The 20,720-nt window shown below is 36.9% G+C and overlaps 1 protein-coding gene across 1 annotated transcript; it reads right to left on the reverse strand.

Annotated features, from left to right (window-relative positions):
• Nucleotides 1-1,118: 1,118 nt before the first annotated feature.
• On the reverse strand, nt 1,119-19,084 carry LOC116866822 (cytochrome c, testis-specific). Its single transcript, XM_032855981.1, has 3 exons — nt 18,950-19,084; nt 13,769-13,943; nt 1,119-1,339 (listed from the first exon to the last, which is right to left on the reverse strand). The coding sequence occupies exons 2-3, from the start codon at nt 13,935-13,937 to the stop codon at nt 1,191-1,193; spliced, it is 318 nt and encodes a 105-aa protein (XP_032711872.1). The 5' UTR covers nt 13,938-13,943; nt 18,950-19,084; the 3' UTR covers nt 1,119-1,190.
• Nucleotides 19,085-20,720: the final 1,636 nt, after the last annotated feature.

A 20,720-nucleotide genomic window follows, 5' to 3' on the forward strand; every position in this document is an offset into this window, starting at 1 on the left:
TAGGGTAACTTCCCAGTAGTAATGTTTGCTAATAAGTTAACTAACATATTATCCCCATGACATGGTTTAAAGTTACCAGGAATTGGGGCAGAAGATCCAAATGCTGGTTCTGGCACAAGTCTCAGTGAGAAGGTAAAATCTACATTATAGGGGTGTATTGTGAATTGCCAGTTAAATAATAGACATCATATTCTCACCCATAATGACCCCTGACTAGTTCATTACCCACCTCCTTGGTAAGGAAATACCTTCTCTTTCTTGCACTGGGCCATACATTTGGGTAATGGAGTGCTTGTAGGACTGCAGGGTCATTTCAGGGGCCACCTCACACCACACAGAACCACTATTCCCTTCCCCACAGGCCCTGCGATGGACCTGCTCCGCCATGTCTCATAGCCACTTAATGTGAGGTGGGAGGTCTTTCCACATCAATGGTAAAGGCTATTTTTTTTCTTCTCCCCCTTTTACAGGGTAAATGGTATCCCTCCATGTAGTCCAGCCTTACATTACCCAGGATTAGAAAGGTACCATGAAAAGATTAATGCAAAAATATTATATCTTATGTGACATAAATTCTTATTAACATAGAACATGCTTTTCTCCTTCTCTCTAGGTTTTATTTCATGTCACTTGTGGTCAGCAATTTGCTTTTCATTCCAATCATATTCCTAAGGTAAGATCAATTATTTGACATCACTTTCCTGACCTTTTTTTTAAAGTTACTTGTAATAAAGTTAAAACTACAAATATAATAAAGTTCTAATAAAAGACAAACACATAACCAAATATATCTTGATGAAAACTAAAGCTAATGTCTGCTATATTTACATATAGATTACAGAGAAATAAATACATGGAAATTATTTCCATCATCAATAGCAGTTGCTAGGTTTAGAAAATATTTTGTGCATGTAGGGATTACTGAAGCACAAAAGATTTCAGTTTTCTTCCCTCTCTTCCTCAATGCTGACCTTATTCTCATCCCTAGTGAGCAGACAAAAGTCAATTCAGACTCGGAAAGGCATTGATCAGTAGATTACACACAATAAAAAATTTCAACTTTTATTTTTAAATGTTAAATTTATTACAGGCTGATCAAGAAAAATTAAAATGACTTCTTTAAACATGCAATATTTAAAATTGGAAAATTTTGGCTTATAACTAATATTTTTCTAAGTTGCAAAAGCATTTCATGAAGATGTTGCCTGTTTCAAATATTGAATAAGATCTGCTCTCTCACTCCTCTTTTTAAGACCAGCAAAGACCATTTTAGTTCCAGGGATATATTTCTTTGGGTTCTCCAAATATTCCATCAGAGTTTCCTCTCCCCAGATAACACCTATAAAGGTGAAAATAAGTTTTAAGTTTGTGTAGTTATATTTGTAAGGCTTACTTTCTGATGTGACCTATGTATGTGAACAAAAGATTCCTCTTGGATTCAAAAGGAAGACTCATTATTGGGAATACTTACAATTTCTGACCTATAAGGGAATTCCAAAATTAGTCTTTGGTGCTCTACTCTTCCAGTTCCCTATAGAAATCTAATATCCACATGCTGTTCAGTATGACACAAAGTACACCAATAAACTGCCAACCTAGACATGTTGGACCCAAACAGTACCCCATTCTCCTACAATCACAGAGTTCCTTCTAGAAGAGATCTTAGAAGCTAATCCAACCCCTCATTTTTCAGATGAGTAAATGATCCAAACAGAGGAGAATAGTGTGCCCTAAGAGAAAAGATGACTTAAAGTCAAGAATCTGTGACTGCTAACTCATATTTTCATGTTTTTTCTTCCAATAATTGCGTGTTGCCTCTGTCCAAATCTCTGTCAAAAAGCTATGATTTCAGGAAACCAGTTTTACAATGAGGGAAAGGTTGTCTCTTCCTTTTTTCCTTTCTAAAACCAGACAAAAAGAATATGGACAAAGAGAAACAAATACTAACTCCACCTTTGATCAAATATTGAGGGAGCACCTATTACTTCAAACTTCATATAATCAGAAGACTACAAAAACATAAAACCTGGACCAGAGTAAGAGGACACCTGTCACTAATGATCTCAAAAGAAGAAGAGTTCTCCAAAGTAGGTGATAAATTGTAAGGGGCAAATCATAGTCCTCTGGCCCAAAAAGAATATAGTGTATATGAGCTGACTGTGAAAGTCTCCCTAAATTCAATTTGACAGTATGGAGGGTCAGGGGAGCCAGAATTAAAGAAGAAACACAGACATGCCACTTTAAAAGAAGCATTCTACCTTTTGATTTTCATTTGCATGGAATATCTTTTTCCATCCCTCCACTTTCAGTCTGTGTATGCCCTTACATCTGAAGTGAGTCTCCTGTAGGCAGCATATAAATAGGTCTTGATTTTTTTTATTCATTCAGTCACCCTATTGTGGGTGCCTTTTAGGCTGCTCGGACATCCTGACGGCTGTGGGTGCCTTTTAAATGGAGCATTTAGTCCATTTATATTTAAAGTAATTACTGATAGGTAATTACTTATGGCCATTTTGTTAACTGTTTTCTGATTGTTTTTGTAAGTCTCTTCTATTCCTTCCTTCTCCTGCTCTCTTCCCTAGTAGTAAGATGGCTTTCTTTAGTGTTACACTCAGATTCCTTTCTCTTTATTATTTTGTATAGCTATTATAGGTTTTTGATTTGTGGTTACCTTTAAATTCATACATAACAACTTATGTGCATAGCGATCTATATAAAGTTGATGGTTCCTTAAGTTTAAACACTCTAAAAGCACTAAATTTTTACTCCCCCCTCCATGTTTTATGTATACAATGTCATATTTTATCTTTTTATTTTGTGTATCCCTTGGCTAGATGTAGATGTAACTGACTTTACTTCTTTTGAGTTTTAACCTCCATACCAGACTTAAAAGTGATTAACCTACTGCATTAACTATAAGGCAAAGGAAACAAAAGCGAAAATGAACTTTTGGGACCACATCAAGATAAAAGCTTCTGCACAGCAAAGGAAAGAGCCAACAAAACAAAGAGGCAGCCCACGGAATGGGAGAAGATATTTGCAAATGACACTACAGACAAAGGGCTGATATCCAAGATCTATAAAGAACTCCTCAAACTCGACACACACAAAACAGATAATCATGTCAAAAAATGGGCAGAAGACATGAACAGACACTTGTCCAAAGAAGACATACAAATGGCTAACAGACACATGAAAAAATGTTCATCATCATTAGCCATCAGGAAGATTCAAATCAAAACCATATTGAGATAACACCTTACACCATTTAGAATGGCCAAAATTAACAAGACAGTAAAGAACAAGTGCTGGGGAGGATGTGGAGAAAGGGGAACCCTCTTACACTGTTGGTGGGGATGTAAGTTGGTGCAGCCACTTTGGAAAACAGTATGGAGATTCCTTAAGAAATTAAAAATAGAGCTTCCCTATGACCCTGCAATTGCACTACTGGGTATTTACCCCAAAGATACAGATGTAGTGAAAAGAAGGGCCATCTGTATACCAATGTTCATAGCAGAAATGACCACAGTCACCAAACTGTGGAAAGAACCAAGATGCCCTTCAACGGATGAATGGATAAAGAAGATATGGTCCATAGATACAATGGAGTATTATGCCTCCATCAGAAAGGCAAACACCCAAATTTGTATCAACATGGACGAGACTGGAAGAGATTATGCTGAGTGAAATAAGTTAAGCAGAGAGAGTCAATTATCATATGGTTTCACTTACTTGTGGAGCGTAAGGAATAAGATGGAGGACATTGGGAGAAGGAGATGAGAAGTGAGTTGGGGGAAATCGGAGGGGGAGACAAACCATAAGAGACTGTGGACTCTGAGAAACAAACTGAAGGTTTTGGAGGGGAGGGGAGTCGGGTGGTGGGTGAGCCTGGTGGTGGGTATTAAGGAAGGCATGTGTTGCATGGAGCACTGGGTGTGGTGCATAAACAATGAATTTTGGAACACTGAAAAAAATAAAATAAAATAAAATAACTATATTTCCTTTTAACTGTGAAATTTTTTCCTTTCATAATTTTCTTACTTTTAGTTATGGCCTTTTCTTTCCAGTTAAAGAATTTCCTTTGATATTTTTTTATAAAGCTGGTTTTTGTTTGGGAAATTCTATCTCTCCTTCTGAATGATAACTTTTCTGGGCAGAATATTCTTGGTTGTAGGTTTTTTCCTTTCAGCACATTGAATACATTGAATACACTTCTGGTCTGCAAAATTTCTCCTAAGAAAACAGCTGATAACCTTATGGTATTTCCCATATACATAACTTTTCCTTTTTTCTTGCTGCTTTTTAAAAATATCTCTTTATCAGTACTTTTTGCCATTTCAGTTATTATGTGTCTGGGTGTGGACCTCCTTGGGTTCATCTTGTTAGGGTCTTCTGTGCTTCCTGGATCTGAATGTCTGTTTCCTTCCCCAGATTGGGGAGGTTTTCAGCTATTATCTCTTCAAATAAGTTTTCTGCCCCCTTTCTCTCTCCTCTTTCTGGAATCCCTACAAAGCAAATGTTATGATGCCTGATGATGTCACAGAGATCCCTTTACCTATTCTCATTTTTTGTTTTTCTTTCATCTCTTTGCTGTTCAGCTTCATGGCTTTCCATTATTCTGTCTTCCAGATCACTGTTAGTTCCTCTGCCTCCTCTAATATGGTCTTGATTTCCTCCAGTGTATTTTTTATTTCAATTGTTAAATTCTTCACCTCTGATTGATTCTTTTATATTTTATATCTTTGTTGAAGTTGAGGCTACTAAAGTTAAGCCCCATTTATTTTCAAAGCCAGATGTTGTGGGGATTTGTCTTCCAGTTTGAGTCTCTTGTGCCAGGGTTGCCTGGTATGGATTCTGATCCTCTTGCTTCTCTGTGCTTGTGATGTTCCTCCTATTGTGTGATGGGGGTTTGGTTCTCAATCATGTTTTCACCCCTTCTTTCACAACCTTTTTGATGTGGCCCTCTTTCTATGATTAGTCATGGGAGGTCTGTTCTGCCAGTCTTCTGTCATTTTCAGAGTTAGTCACATAGTATATTATCTCAGTGTGTCCACATGGATGAGGTGAGCTCAGGATCCTCCCATCTTCCTAAGACTTCCTGAGTTTGGCCTTTTAAAATTCCACATATAAATGATATTACACAGTATTTTTTTATCTAACTTATTTCACTCAGCATAATGCCTTCAAGGTTCATCCAAGTTTTGCAAATGGCTGGATTTCCTTCTTTCTCATTGCTGAATATTCCTTTTTATATATTTATCACATCTTTCTCCATTCATCTATTGACAAACACTTGGCTTGTTTCCATAGCTTGGCTATTAAAAATAATGTGGCAGTGAACTTAGGATGCATATATCTCTCCCAGATTCTACTTTCATTTCCTTTGAATACATACCCAGAGATGACATTACTGGATCATATGATACTTATTTTTAATTTTTAATGAATCTCCACACTGTTTTCCATAGTGGCTGCCCCAATTTACATTTCTACCACCAGTTCACAAGTGTTTCCTTTTCTCCACATCTTTGCCAACACTTGTTATTTCTTGTCTTTCTGATGAAAGCAATTCTAACAGGCATGAGGTGATATCTCACTGTAGTTTTGATTTGCATTTCTCTGCCAATTGGTGATGCTGAACACCTCTTCATGTACCTGTGGTCGAATTATATGTTCTCTTTGGGAAAATATTCAGTTCCATTGCTGACATTTTAATTGGTTCATTTTTTCTCTATTGCGTTGTATCCATTATTTATATATTTTGAACATCAACCCTTTATCAGACACATAATTCACAAATATTTTCTCCCATTCTATAGGCTGCTTTCTCATTTGTTGACTATTTATTTAGTTGTGCAGTAGCTTTTTAGTTTGATGTAGTCCCACTTAATGACTGTTCTTGTTGCTTGTGCTTTTGATGTCAATATCCAGAAGATTATTACAAAGAGTAATGTCAAGGAGCTTTTTCCCTATGTTTTCTTCTAGAAGTTTCACAGTTTCAAGTCTTATATTTAATATATTTAAGTCTCTAATCCATTTCAAGTTAATTTTTATAAGTGGTATAATATAGGGATTCAATTAGATTCTGCTACTTATTATGTAACCAGTAGAAAAAAATAGTAATATTATATCCCCAAATCAGTCACCAATAGTATTTAAACAATCTTAGAGAAGTTTTATTACTAATTCTTAAATAATGTTAAAGACAAGTCTTCTATCCAGCTTTTAATCTTTGACAACAATCTACAATAAAGGATATATTTGTAATCCGTTTTTTAAAAAAGATTTTATTTATTTGAGAGAGAAAGTGATCACAAGCAGGGGGGAAGAGGTAGAAGGAGAAGCAGACACCCCGCTGAGCAGGAAGTCTGATGTGGGACTCCATCACAGGATTCTTGGATCATGACCTGAGCTGAAGGCAGATGCTTAACTGACTGAGCCACCCAGGTGCCCTGTAATCAGTTTGTTTGGGGCTTTTTTAAACGATTTTATTTATTTATTTGACAGTGAGATAAAAATCACAAGTAGGCAGAGAGGCAGGCAGAGAGAGAGGGGGAAGCAGGCTCCCCGGTGAGCAGAGAGCCCGATGCAGGGCTCGATCCCAGGACCCTGAAATCATGACCTGAGCCGAAGGCAGAGGCTTAACCCACTGAGCCACCCAGGCTCAGTAATCAGTTTTAATATTATTTCTAGTCAATGCTAACAACCAATAAAACTCTCAAAATACTGGGATTTAGAGAAATAAATATTACCTTATAACCAGTCTATAAACAACAAAAGTTGATTCCTCTTGTAATATGATAACAAAATAATAAAATAACACTATAGAAAAATATTACTTTAAGAACTAAAGAACCATACAAACTGAAATAATAAATCCAAGTTTCAGACTGATTTATTCAATATTCTGTCAACTAGAAATCTTCTTGTAATAAATGCAAGTGAAATCTGACCCTAACTGTCTGAATTTGAACAGACTCCATAGTCCCCACAATTCTGTCCTCACTTTAGACACCAGCTACAAGTCTGGGGTCCCAGGCCATCCCAAATTCTAACCAACTGGTTATAAATTTGAAGGTTCCCTGGACCCCCTGGTTGATAATTTGCTAGAAAAATACAGAACTAAGAAAAACACTATACTTAGTTACACTTTTAATATAAAGGATACAATTTAGGACATGGAGGTAAAGAGATCCATATGATGAAGTCTGGGAAAGTCCCAAACACAGAGCTTCTGAGTCCTGTCCCTAGGGAATCCAGACTCATCACTCTTCTAGTCATTGATGTGCTCACAAACCAGGAAGCTCAAACAGAGCTTCCAATTAAAGTGTCCAGAGTTTTTATTTGGGTTTCCTTACATAAGATGCCTATTGAATCATTAGCCATGTGATAAACTGAATCCCCAGCTCCTATTCCCTAACCCTGGAGGTTGGACTGATAACACAACTAGCCCAAAGCTCCAAGTCTCTAATCACTAAGTTGGTCTTTCAAGCTTGGCCACTCCCATCCTTAAACTATCTAGGAGCTTACCATAAGTCATCTCATTAGCATAAACTCAGGTTGTGGTCCAAGGGCCCAAACTTAAATAAAAGAGACACTCCTATCACTTGGGAAATTCTAAGGTTTTAGATATTCCCTTCTAGGAACCTAGGACAAAGACCAGACAAATTCTTTATTATAGAATACCTATTAACCACATTTTTAAAACAGATTTTATTTATTTATTTGACAGAGAGAGAGATCACAAAAAGGCAGAGAGGCAGGCAGAGAGGAGGAAGCATGCTCCCTGCTGAGCAGAGAGCCCCATGCGGGGCTCAATCCCAGGACCTCGAGATCATGACCTGAACCGAAGGCAGAGACTTAATCCACTGAGCCACCCAGGCACCCCTATTAATCACATTTTTGCACAAACTAAACACAATGATATTGTGTTAATAATAATTACATTGATATTTAAAGATTCTGAAGCACCCTTGACCAAAGATTAAATTTTATTCTATTTTATTTTAAGTATTTTACCAATTATCTATGTGTTTTATATGTATATAAGGTCCTTTATTATGGATGTTCCCTGAATAAGGATACATTGTAGTCTTAACCTCCAGTACCTCAGAATGTGGCTTTATTTAGAAATAGGATCATTGCAGATGTGATTAGTTAAGTTGAAATGAGGTCATACTCATTTATGAGTAGTAGGATGGGCTCCCAATCTAATATGATTGGTATCTTTATAAGACAGCCATGTGAAGACAGAGACACACATGATCATGAAAGGACAGAAAATGGAGTTATGTAGCTGAAGGCCCAAAATACCAAGATGAGTGGCAAACTACCAGAAACTAGTTAGAAACAAGGAAGGATTGCCCTACAGGTTTCAGAAAGAGCATGGTCCTGCCAACACCTTGACTTTGCACTTCTAGCCTCTAGAACTGTGAAACCATAAATTTCTGTTATTTTAAGCCACTTGATTTATAATATTTTGTTACAGGAGCCCTAAGAAATTAATATAGTCCTCAAATTCTTACCATATATTCCCCCCCTCCACTCCATCCTTGTTTGCTTTGAAACCCAAGAAAAGTCTAGGGACCAACAACTTCCCCAGCTCTCCATCCTAATAAACTGTATTGCTCTCAACATTTCAGAAAGATGAAAAGCATTTTCTTTTCACATAAAAAGCTGTGAAAATCCTACATGTGCTAATTTTGTTTTAACTAAACCATTTGATTATAAACAGGTCCCTTTCCCCAATATTCTAGATAACAAAAATTTCACTATACCTCACCTATCTGTAGAATAGGACCTGACAATTAGCTTTTTCAACTATAATATAAATGCCTGGCATTAAGTGTTTTTTTGTTTGTTTGTTTGTTTGTTTGTTTGTTTGCCAAGGCATCTACTTCAAACACATCTAGTCTGAATAAACACACTGCCAGTTACATGAGTAGATAGAGCCAAGTTTCCCCACCATGAACTCCGCCCCCCTTTTTTAAGGCAGCTCTGGTAGACTTAGATAACTACATTTGAGGACTGTTTGTTTTTCCCTTCCCATGCTTCAATTCCCACTCTTATGTTTTAAATTCACCATTAAAGAATGTACTTGTGAAACCCTACCTTTTACTCCAATAAAAGCAAAACACCAGGCCTCCTCACTAGCTCCCTCTCACTCTCTCTCTCTTTTCCTTTCAACCTCACTATGTGGTCCCAGGCATGTCATGTAACCTCCAAGACTTGTGAGTAATAAATTTTTCTTTTCAAAGTTCCCTGATGGTTGATAGTAGGGTGCATCTTTCAATCATAATGAGAACCACAAAGTCTGGTCCAGCCACAACATTGACTTTGGTTGGAGAAGTATCTGTAGGGGGTTACTATAAGTAATATAGGCCCAGGTGAGTGTCCCCAGGCATTTCTAGTCAATAACGTCACTATAGATAGACTGAGACAAACCCAAAACACCATCTTGCTAGAAATATTAATACAGGTTAGAATAAGTAAAATCCCTCCTTTGACAAAATACAAGCTATTACATTTGCACCAAAATAATAATAATAATAATGCACAAAATGTCAACTCCCTTCATTAAACCCTTCTCCTCCAATATAGTCCACAAAGCTCAATTAAATAAACACTACACAGCACTATAAAACCCATTAAGAAATTTTTTTTAAAGATTTTATTTATTTATTTGACAGAGAGATCACAAGTAGGCAGAGAGGCAGGCAGAGAGAGAGAGGGGAAGCAGGCTCCATGCCAAGCAGAGAGCCCAATGTGGGGCTCGATCCCAGGACCCTGAGATCATGACCTCAGCTGAAGGCAGAGGCTTAACCCTCTGAGCCACCCAGGCACCCCCCAATAAGAAATTTAAAAATACCAAATTCAAATCATTTATGAGGAGAACTTAGAGCAGCAATAATCTATATTTTAAACTTCTCCAAACACCAACACCAGACAAAGACACCATAAGAAACTACAAACCAATATCTCTTATCACTATAAATGCAAAATTCCTCAACAAAATACTAGCAAACTAAATCCAATTCACATTAAAGAATTACATACTATGACCAAATGGGATCTATCCTAGGAATGCAAGGATGGTTCAACATAAGAAAGACAATCAACACAACACATTAATAGAGCAAAAGGAAAAAGAATACATGATTATTTCAAAAGATGCAGGAAAAATTTTGACAAATTCCAACACCCTTTCATGATATAAACACTCAATAAACTAAGAATAAAAGATAAGTTGCTTAACAAGAAAACAGGGATTTTTGGAAACCCCCAGCTAATACCATACCCAAGGTGAAAAGCTGAAAACTTTCTCCTAAGATCAGGAGCAAGACAGAGAGGCTCATTTTCACCAGTTCTACTCAGAATTCCACTAGAAGTCTTAGCCAGAGCAATTAGGAAAATCAAAAGTAATAAAAGCCATCCAAACTGGAAAGAAAGACGTAAACTACTTCTATCACAGATGATATGATTCTACATATAGAAAATCCTGAAGGATCCACAAAAAATCTACCATAACTAATAAATTAATTCAGCAAAGCTTCAGGGAATAAGATCAACAAAGAAAAATCTGTTGTGTACTATATATAAGCAATGAACAATTTGAAAAAGAAATTAAGAAAACAGTTCTATTTATAAGAGAAATTTAAAAGAATAAAATACTTAGGCAAAATTTAACCAAGGAAGTAAAAGACTTGTACATTGAAAATTAGAAAACATTTCTGAAAGAAATGAAAGGAGACTTAAATAAATGGACAAGCATCCCATGTTCATAGATTGGAACATTAATGTTGCTAAAATGGCAATAATCCTTAAAAAAATCCACAGATACAATGCAATCTCTATCAAAATTCCAAAGGCTCTTTTGCAGAAATGGGAAAGGTTATCCTCGAATTCATAGAATTGCAAAGGGCCCTGAATAGCCAAAACAATACTGAAAAAGAAAAACATAGCTGGAGGGCTCATACTTTCTAATTTTAAAACTTACCAGAAAACTACAGTAATAAAACTGTGGTGTTGTTATAAGGATAGATATATAGACAAATAGAATAGAATTGAATGTCCAGAAGCAAACCCTAACATATATGGCCAATTGAATTTCAACAAGGGTATCAAGACCATTCAACTAGGAAAGAATGTCTTTTCAAGAAATCAGGCGGGGTAACTAGATAACCACATGCACTTAACCTTAACCAAAGTCTGAGAAGTGATGGATAACCACATGCAAAAGAATGAAGTAGGTCTATTCCCTTACTCTCTATAGAAAATTAAGTACAAATGCATCAAAAACCTAAATCTAAGGACCAAAACTATAAAACTATTTGAAGAAAACATAAGGGCAAATCTTTATGACCTCAGATTTGGTGATGGATTCTTAGATTTGATGCCTCTCCTCAAAAATCAATAAAAATACAGATAAATTGACTTTATACAAATTAAAAACTTCTGTGAATCAAAGGACATTATCAAACAAATGAAGACAAACTACTAAAAAAGAGAAAATATTTGAAAATCACATATTTGATGAGAGATTAACATCCAGAATACATAAAGAACTCTTAAACTCAACAATAAAAAAGACAAGTCAAATAAAAAAATAAGCAGAGGATACAAATAGACATTTTTCCAAATCTACAAATGGCCAACAAGTTGTTGAACAAACAAATTTCAACTGAGTGAATTTAAGGACCAAATTGACTTTATTCAATGATTCATGAGTCAGGCAGCATATAGAAAGGAATTCCAACAGGCTACAGAAAGAGAAAGGTTTTTAAAGATAGAACAAGGAAGTCATAAACAACAAGAAAGACTTATTTCAGACAAATTCACCTCCTTTTGGAGGACAAAAAGATCTTACTAGGTAGATTCCAGCACCAACCAGGAAATTCCAGACTAACCAGTTAAGATTACATTCCTGGGAAGAACTGAAACTACAATTAAGTTAGGTATTAAGCCCTGGTTTAATGTTGTGGGCCTAGTACAGGTGACTCTATTTTGGCCCTATGGTTTTCTTTTTAACAAAGCATACTAAAACATGTTCAACAGCATCGTTCATTAATGAAATGCAAAAAAAAAATCATGAGATGCCACTTCACACTTACTAAGATGGCAATTTTAAAAAGAAAAAGAAAATAACAAAGCATGGGAGAGGATACAGAGAAATAGGAATCTTGCATCACTGATGATAATGTAAAATGGTAGCTACTGTGGAAAACAACTGGCTTTCCTCAAGAAGTTAAACATAGATTTAACAAATGACCCCCAACATATATATAGATATACATATCTATACATATTGAAAAGAACTGAAAACAAGGACTCAAACAAATGCTTATTCACAAATATTCATAGCAGCATTATTCACAATAGGTGAAAGGTGGAAATAATCCAAATGTTCACCAACCAATGAATGTGTAAACAAATTGTGATATATACATTCAATTGAACATGATTAGCCATAAAAAGGAATGAAGTACTGATACAAGCTACAACTTCAATGAACCTTGAAAACATGCTAAGTGAAAGAAGCGAAACACAAAAGGTCATATTTTATGATTCCTTTTTATGAAATATGCAGAATAGGCGAATCCATAAAGAAAAGAAGCAGATCAGAGTTTGCAAGAGGTTAAGGGTAGGAGGAAATGGGGAGTGTTTATTAGATATGCACAGGGGTTCTTTTCAAGCAACAAAAAAATTTTTAAACTACAGACAGGTGTTGATTATACAATACTGTAACTACACAAAATGTACTGCTTTGTACACTTCAAAATGGCTAATGTGTGAATTTCACGTCAATAAAAAGAACAAAAAGGAACAAAAATAAAATAAAATAAAATAAAATAAAATAAAATGAAATGAAAACCTTTCCAAATAGTAGGATTGTAATGATCTGAAATTTGGGCCAGTTAGAAATGCTAGGCCTCCAAGAACAGTCCAAAATAGAGTTGCAATCTATTTGGAGTTGCACCCTATTTTTTGAAGTAAATGCTATGCATGTACGGATGGATGGATGGATGGATGGATGGATGTGTATATCCAGGAATAATAAAATTCTCTGCAAAGATATTATAGTTTTTCCCAGCCATTTTCAATTTCACACTTAAAATGCCTTCTCATTTTAATTGTCATCTACCTACTTTCCTCCAACAAAAAAGTCATGGAATATAGTTTTTCAAACTATACAATATCCCTCCACTCTGCTAAGAATCACTACCCCAGGGGCGCCTGGGTGGCTCAGTGGGTTGAGCCGCTGCCTTCGGCTCAGGTCGTGATCTCGGGGTCCTGGGATCGAGTCCCGCATCAGGCGCTCTGCTCAGCAGGGAGCCTGCTTCTCTCTCTCTCTCTGCCTGCCTCTCTGTCTACTTGTGATCTCTCTCTGTCAAATAAATAAATAAAATCTTAAAAAAAAAAAAAAAAAAGAATCACTACCCCAAGTAGAAAACTACCATTATGCCATTAAAATATGATTTGATCTTTTTAATTTAGCTCATGCTTTTTCTACATAAATGTGCTGCATAAAATAGAAATTCCTCATATAAATAAAAACCTATGCCACAGAGAATTGCTAATTCCTCTGATCAAAAAAAGACCAGTTATCTAAATATAGATCTTATAATATAAATCAGTATTTCAGTAATATAAACATAAGGATTTCATTTTTTATGCTATAAACTAGGAAATTACTATAATATCAAATCAGGTGCTTTTCTTTCTTTGCTATAAAGTTTCCGGTTCTCTCCCACAACTGCCCAGGTTTTACCTTTGTTTTTGTTAGCATCTGAATAAGAAAATCCTGGTGCTTGTCCTGTTTTTCGTCCAAAAAGACCCCAGAGATTTGGACCAATCTTGTGTTTTCCACCTTTTTCCACTGTGTGGCACTGAGCACATTTCTGAATAAAGATCTTCTTGCCTGCTTTGGCATCTCCCATTTTGTTCTGCAACAAAACATTAAACCACAGTCCAAAAAAAATCTCAGATTTGCAAAGCTGGAAAAAAAAATGCCAACACTTTAAAATGAATACTAATGATATTAAACAAAAACGTATTTAAAGTATGCATCCTTTTAAAGCCTGAGTGCTCAAAAACACAAGCAGATTATAGCATCCAATTTTATAAAGACTTAATCATCTCATTTATCAGATTTATTTTAAAATTTTGATTTATAGATACTTCAGAAACTTATGGTATAAGCCTGGTTTTACTTCAGCCTTCAAACAACTATACTAATTCATCTAGGTCAATTATATTCCACTTTTTTCCTTCCACTTACAGAAAGCACATGTGCAAAAAACAATGCAAGGTTTCTAAGTCTAATTTGGCATCCCCTTGTTTAATAATAAGAATAGAGCAAAATGCAAAAGGCACTTAAATTTGATGTTTTTGTAAGTACTTATATGCCTGCAATAATAGCCTGTAAAATTAAATATCAAACAAAAGAATGAGGCCACAGCAGGTTATACATAACACGTAATTTCTCATTTACTTTATACTCTCAGCTATAAACACATCTAGCAGTTAGATTAAGCAGTATCTCAAAGCAATTGAATACCATTATTGAGTTCAGTCAGCAGTAGTACGTGTTTAACACTAATGTAGTGGAAAATACAGTTCTAAGCAGGGAAGATTTTATGGTACAGTGATATATAAAATAAAATTTGTACAAAGATATTTTAGTTAATACTACCAAAAATTTTGTTGCATAACTAAGTGTCTCCTTCGTCTAAAATTATGTAAAAACTAAAATAATTTCAACGTTTTTTAAAAATGTAGTTTGAAATGCCAACAAATATAGTACCTAAGTTTTGTTTACCTGCTCTTTTTGTTTTTTTTTTAAGATTTTATTTATTCATTTGTAAGAGAGAGAGACAGACAAGAGAGCGTGTGCAAGATCAGGGGGAGTGACAGGCAGAGGCAGAAGGAGAAGCAAGTTCCCTACCAAGCAGGGAGTGCAATGCAGGACTCAATCCCAGCACCTTTGGATCATGACCTGAGCCGAAAGAAGGCAGAGACTTAACTGACTGAGCCGCCCAGGCGTCCCCTGCTTTTTTTTTTTTTCCCCCTGCTCTTTTTATTTGAAAAATTAGATCATGGGCAGTAGGTGTTGGGATGGATTTCAATATGAGATTGTATTACTATTAGAGAAATCATGAAAATAACCTAATTCCCTGACAGTACAGTTTGAAGCACATTTTTGCCTTTATAACTCTACTAAGAAATAAAAAATGTTTGGTTTATTCTGGTAATAATATTGAAAAATACAATGTGTCTTAACTGAAGTTAGCTATTACTCAGAGAAGTCAGTACTTCCTATACAGTAACTTGAAAAATTAGTATCTCTCTAATTTCTTCTCTTTTTTTTAAGATTTTATTTATTTTTTTTAATTGAGAGAGCGAGCACACAAGCGTGAGCCACGGGAAAAGGGATAGAGAAAGGGAGAAGCAGGCTCCCCACTGAGCAGGGAGCCCAAAGTGGGGCTTAATCCCAGGCCCATGGGATCATGACCTGAGCTGAAGGCAGACACACCTAACTGACTGAGCTACTGAGGGGCTCTGGTATCTCCCTAATTTCTTTAAATTTATGTGGAAACCCACAATAGTGTCAATAATCCACTTAAAGGGAAGACAAATTTTCTGTGGGAAGACTAACAACTAAGCTACTAATCAATGTTTTAGGTCTGATAAAAAGAAGAGTAAAAAAACTCATTTATCCAGAAGAAGCTTACTTTTAAATTCCAAACTTCACTCAAAACACTGCATTCAATTTCTACTTAAATGAATTCTATCAGTTCACGTATAAATACAGAATTCACTGAACCTTTGAACAGGGGCCATTAAGAAACTTTAGTCACAAATACAAATTTTTGGACTTTAGCAAAATGCATTCACAATAATCATAAAGTCCATACCATACAAATAGAAAATGTCATCTAAGTACTGCTAAAGAATCATTTCCAATTTTTATATAAAGCAAAAAAATCAGATTGATTCTTATACCTATTAAATGTTACGGATAATTCAAGAAACCAGACATTTGTTTAAAAGAAAAAAATCCTCTTTCCTCAAATAGATTTCACATACAATTCTCTTATTAGAAAATGTCTATTGTCATTGTTCAAACTACCAATATTTACCATGTGAAGACACTGACTGCTGCCATCTTTAATCACAGTTATGTAAGTACATATGACCATCTGCAAAGTGCAATAAAACCAGTAAATTCAGCAGTGATAGCAAGGGAGGGGGGCAGGAAGACTAGGAAGGATAGCAAGCAAGTCAATTTTATCCTATAATCATCTGGCACTCTAATAATATTTCATTATTAAGAAGAAATATAAACCTCTTCAACCTTAGCCACAACAACTTCTAGCTAGACATGTCTCCAAAGGGAAGTGAAACAAAGGCAAAAGGAACTATTGGGACTTCAACAGATAAAAAGCTTTTGCACAGCAAAGGAAGCAGTCAACAAAACCAAAAGACAACCTACAGAATGGGAGAAGATATTTGCAAATAACCTATCAGATAAAGGGCTAGTATCCAAAATCCATAAAGAACTTATCAAACTCAACACCCAAAGAACAAATAATCCAATCAAGAAATGGTCAGAAGACATGAACAGACCTTTCTCCAAAGAAGACATATGAACAGACATATGGAAAAATGTTCAACATTACTTGGCATCAGGGAAATATAAATCAAAACCACAATGAGACACCACCTCACGCCAATCAGAATGGGTAAAATTAATAAGTCAGGAAGCAACAAATGTTGGTGAGGTTACAGACAAAGGGGAACCCTCTTACACTGCTGGTGGGAATGCAAGTTGGTGCAGCCACTCTGGAAAACAGTATGGAGATTCCTCATAAAGTTAAAAATAGAGCTACCCTACAACCCAGAAAGTACACTACAGAGTATTACCCCAAAGATACAAATGATCTGAAGGGGCACACACACCCCAATGTTTATAGCAGCAATGTCCACAATAGCCAAACTATGGGAAAAGTCCAGATGTCCATCGATAGATGAGTGGATAAAGAAAATGTGAGATAGATATAGATATAGATATAGATAGATATATAGAGGTATATAATGGAATACTACTCAGCCATCAAAAAATAAAATCTTGCCATTTGCAATGACATGGATGGAACCAGAGGCTATTATGCTGAGCGAAATAAGTCAGAGGAAGACAATTATCATATGATCTCACTGATACGTGGAATTTAAGAAACAAAACAGAAGCTCATAGGGGAAGAGAGGAAAAAAATAAAAAGATGAAGCCAGAGAGGGTAACAAACCATAAGGGACTCTTTTTTTTTTTTCTAAGATTTTATTTACTTATTTGATAGACAGAGATCACAAGTAGGCAGAGAGGCAGGCAGAGAGAGAAAGAGAGAGAGGAGGAAGCAGGCTCCCCGCTGAGCAGAGAGCCCAATGTAGGGCTTGATCCCAGGACCCTGGGATCATGACCTGAGCCGAAGGTAGAGGCTTTAACCCACTGAGCCACCCAGGCGCCCCACCATAAGGGACTCTTAATCATAGGAAACAAATGAGGGTTGCTGGAGGAGGGTGGTGGAGGGATGGGGTAACTGGGTGATAGACATTAAGGAGGGCATATGATGCAATGAGCACTGGGTAGTATATAAGACTGATGAATCACAGGCCTGTACCTCTGGAAAAAAAAAATTAATGGAAGAAAAAAAAGATGAGAATAGTACATAATAAAGATATTATTTCATGAAAAATAGAAATATAATGTTGTATACCTAAAATTTGTATAATATTACATGCTAATTTTATCTCAATAAATAAAAATTTTCTTAAAAAAGATTTTTGCCTATTTCTCACTGAAATAGGCAAAGATATGACACCTGGTATGAGACTGATCACTCTTCCAAGAATGAAGTAATTCTAATGATAAATAGGAGAAGAGTAGGGAACACTTACGCATGCTTCTGTGGGCCAGACATAGCTAAGCACTTTATATATTATTAATGCATTTATTCCTCAGACCAGCCATGTGAGATAGATACCGTTAATATCTCTGTTTTTACAGCTGAGGAAAATGAGGCACACAAGTTAAGCGGCTTAAAGTCACAAGCTGGTGAGAAGTGGAGAGAGATGGTGAAAAGTAAGAGGAAGAACAATTTTCAATCTCTTTTAATTTTAACAATTCCCTTTTAGGAACAAACTAAGTAACTTGGGTTGAACAGAATGTTTGACACACTGCAGATGCTTAAAGAGAAGTAAGTAAAATGCTCTTCAGTGTTGGTACGTACCACTGCCACCTCCAATTTTGCCCGTAAAAAAGAGGGATGTGGTAAGAACAATCAAGGCACCAATAAAGCTTTCAAGATTTACAAAACTCACATAACTGGAAGCAATAAAAGTGGGAGGAAGAACTCCTGGAATAACTGGAGGATGAATACTACACAGACTAAAAGATAAAGTGGGATTCTGCTGTTGCAGTGGAAGAAGTACGGAAGTGGAATGCATCAGAACGATGTGACCGTGGGTAAACGTCTATGAACCCCCTCCAAGCCCCCCCCCCCCCGCCAAACACAGATGTCCATGGCCTTTCCCTCTTCGAATCTGCTGTGCCTGAAACTCTAAACTGGAGTAAGAATCCAGCTTTCCAAACTGCCAGTCTCGCAGTCCTTCATGCCACCACTCCCACTTGGCTGATTTCTGCCAACTGTGGGCGGAAGGCTCTGCCCCGAATCAGTTCCAAACAGAAATCATAAAAGCCGCAGGTAGGCCCCTCACCAGAAATAGTTTTATGCCGCACTTAGGGACAGGTAGACCCCAGCAGGCTAGGGCTAAAAAGGAGCCTGTTAGATACTCCTTTCTGAGTAAAGCCCAGCCCAAATTGCTCTGCCCCATAATCAGTGCTTAGATCACATGGTTGCCAGGCCCATTACTTCCCAGCCAATCCCATACCTACCAGAGGGTCAGCGGCTCCGCCCACCACCACCCTAGAGAACCCTTAAGAAGTCACCCGGGCCTCTGCCAGGCCAGAGACTGAGCGGCAAGTTTGGTGTTGGCGATCCCAGAGCAATGCCTCGAACACCTGCACCGGAAGCCCAGCCCAGCATGTGCTTCCGGTGGACGCCAGCCAATAGCAGGCCAGGCTCTATCCGCACCGCTGATTGGCTCCCAGATCCCGCAAGTTGGCAATTCTCGCAGGAGCTTGAAGACGGACTTGCTGGGCAGTTGCAGGCTGAATGGAAACGTGACTAAGTGAACGTCCTTTGAACACAGCAGCCCCAGGAGCATCTTTTGTTTAGATTTTGCCTGACCAAAGAGCTAAATTATCTATGCGTATTGACCGCGCGTCCCATTTCTGGCTTGAAGCAGGAACTCAACGTTTTATGAATGGTCCATTAGCATGTGTTTTTAGGAATCATATCATGTCAACAAAAGAATAAAACAAATAGGATGGGCAAGGCACTGTGCCAAGCAACTTGGACAAACACTGAACTTCAGCTCCAATTTTCTGAGTTACAATTCAGTTGGGACAAGATTTAGAGACATTGGGGTGCCTGTGTAGCTCAGTGGATTAGGCCTCTGCCTTCAGCTCAGGTCATGATCCCAGGGTCCTGGGATCCAGCCCCCAGTCAGGCTCTCTGCTTAGCAGGGAGCCTGCTTCCCTCCCTCTCTCTACCTGCCTCTCTGCCTACTTGTGATCTCTCTCTGTCAAATAAATAAATAAAATCTTAAAAAAAAAAAAAAAGTTAAATCATTATGGGGTGCCTGGGTGGCTCAGGTCATGATCCCACGGTCCCGGGATGGAGCTCTGCATGGGCTCCCTGCTCAGTGGGAAGCCTGCTTCTCCCTCTCATACTCCCCCTGCTTGTGTTTCCTCTCTCACTGTGTCTCTCTCTGTCAAATAAATACATAAAATCTTTTTTAAAAAGTTAAATCATTATAAATTAGCTACATTAGAAAAAAATACAATAATATAAGAACTGACAGCAAGGTTGAAAGCTGCTTGTTAATTGCCAAAATAAATAAATAAATAAATAAAAGCCCAGTGAAGTATGACTAGAAACAAAGAGAATTAGAACTGAAGGAGCAAGAAGGGAGATGTGGAGGGAAGGACTGAAAAAGCTACAAGAAGATGAGAGTTTTAAAGACAGACAGGTCAAACTTAAATTTGTATTTAGGAAACCATGAGAAAGGAAATTTGCTTACCTGTGGTTACATAATAACTTCAGTGAGACATATGTGGTAAGGAGACAGAGAAATTGGAATATTAAAAAAAATTTTTAATTGTTCAACAAAGTACTTGTAATAGTGACAAAATTTTGTGTGTTAGGTAAGTGGGAAGTTTACCACAGTCAAGTTCTCCAGAGGTCTGTCCCATATACTTTTATGATTGAAATGATTGAATTGTTCTGCGTGGGCACTGTCTACTAGACAAAAGTAACTTTGAGTACTTGAAGTGTAACTAATACAACTGAGTAACAGAAATTTTTATTATTTTATAGTCAATTTTAATTAATTTTTATTTTAATTTAAATAGCCACGATTACGAGATGATTGAAGCTATTCTAAGAGATACCTATGAAACTGTTCTATGATCAACATATTTAAAAGACATATATCGGGGCGCCTGGGTGGCTCAGTGGGTTAAAGCCTCTGCCTTCAACTCAGGTCATGATCCGAGGGTCCTGGGATGGAGCCCCACGTCCGTGCTCTCTGCTCAGTGGGGA

Source organism: Lontra canadensis, unplaced genomic scaffold (assembly GCF_010015895.1).
Source record: "Lontra canadensis isolate GAN:19392208 unplaced genomic scaffold, GSC_riverotter_1.0 scaffold11, whole genome shotgun sequence".
Lineage (NCBI taxonomy): Eukaryota > Metazoa > Chordata > Mammalia > Carnivora > Mustelidae > Lontra > Lontra canadensis.

Bases quoted from the DNA above. Each gene is read 5' to 3' on its own strand.
- LOC116866822 (XM_032855981.1), bottom strand. From the start codon at position 13,937: ATGGGAGATGCCAAAGCAGGCAAGAAGATCTTTATTCAGAAATGTGCT. The intron at 1,340-13,768 runs GTAAAACCTGGG...TCACCTTTATAG, and splicing joins AGATGCTAACAAAAACAAAG to GTGTTATCTGGGGAGAGGAA.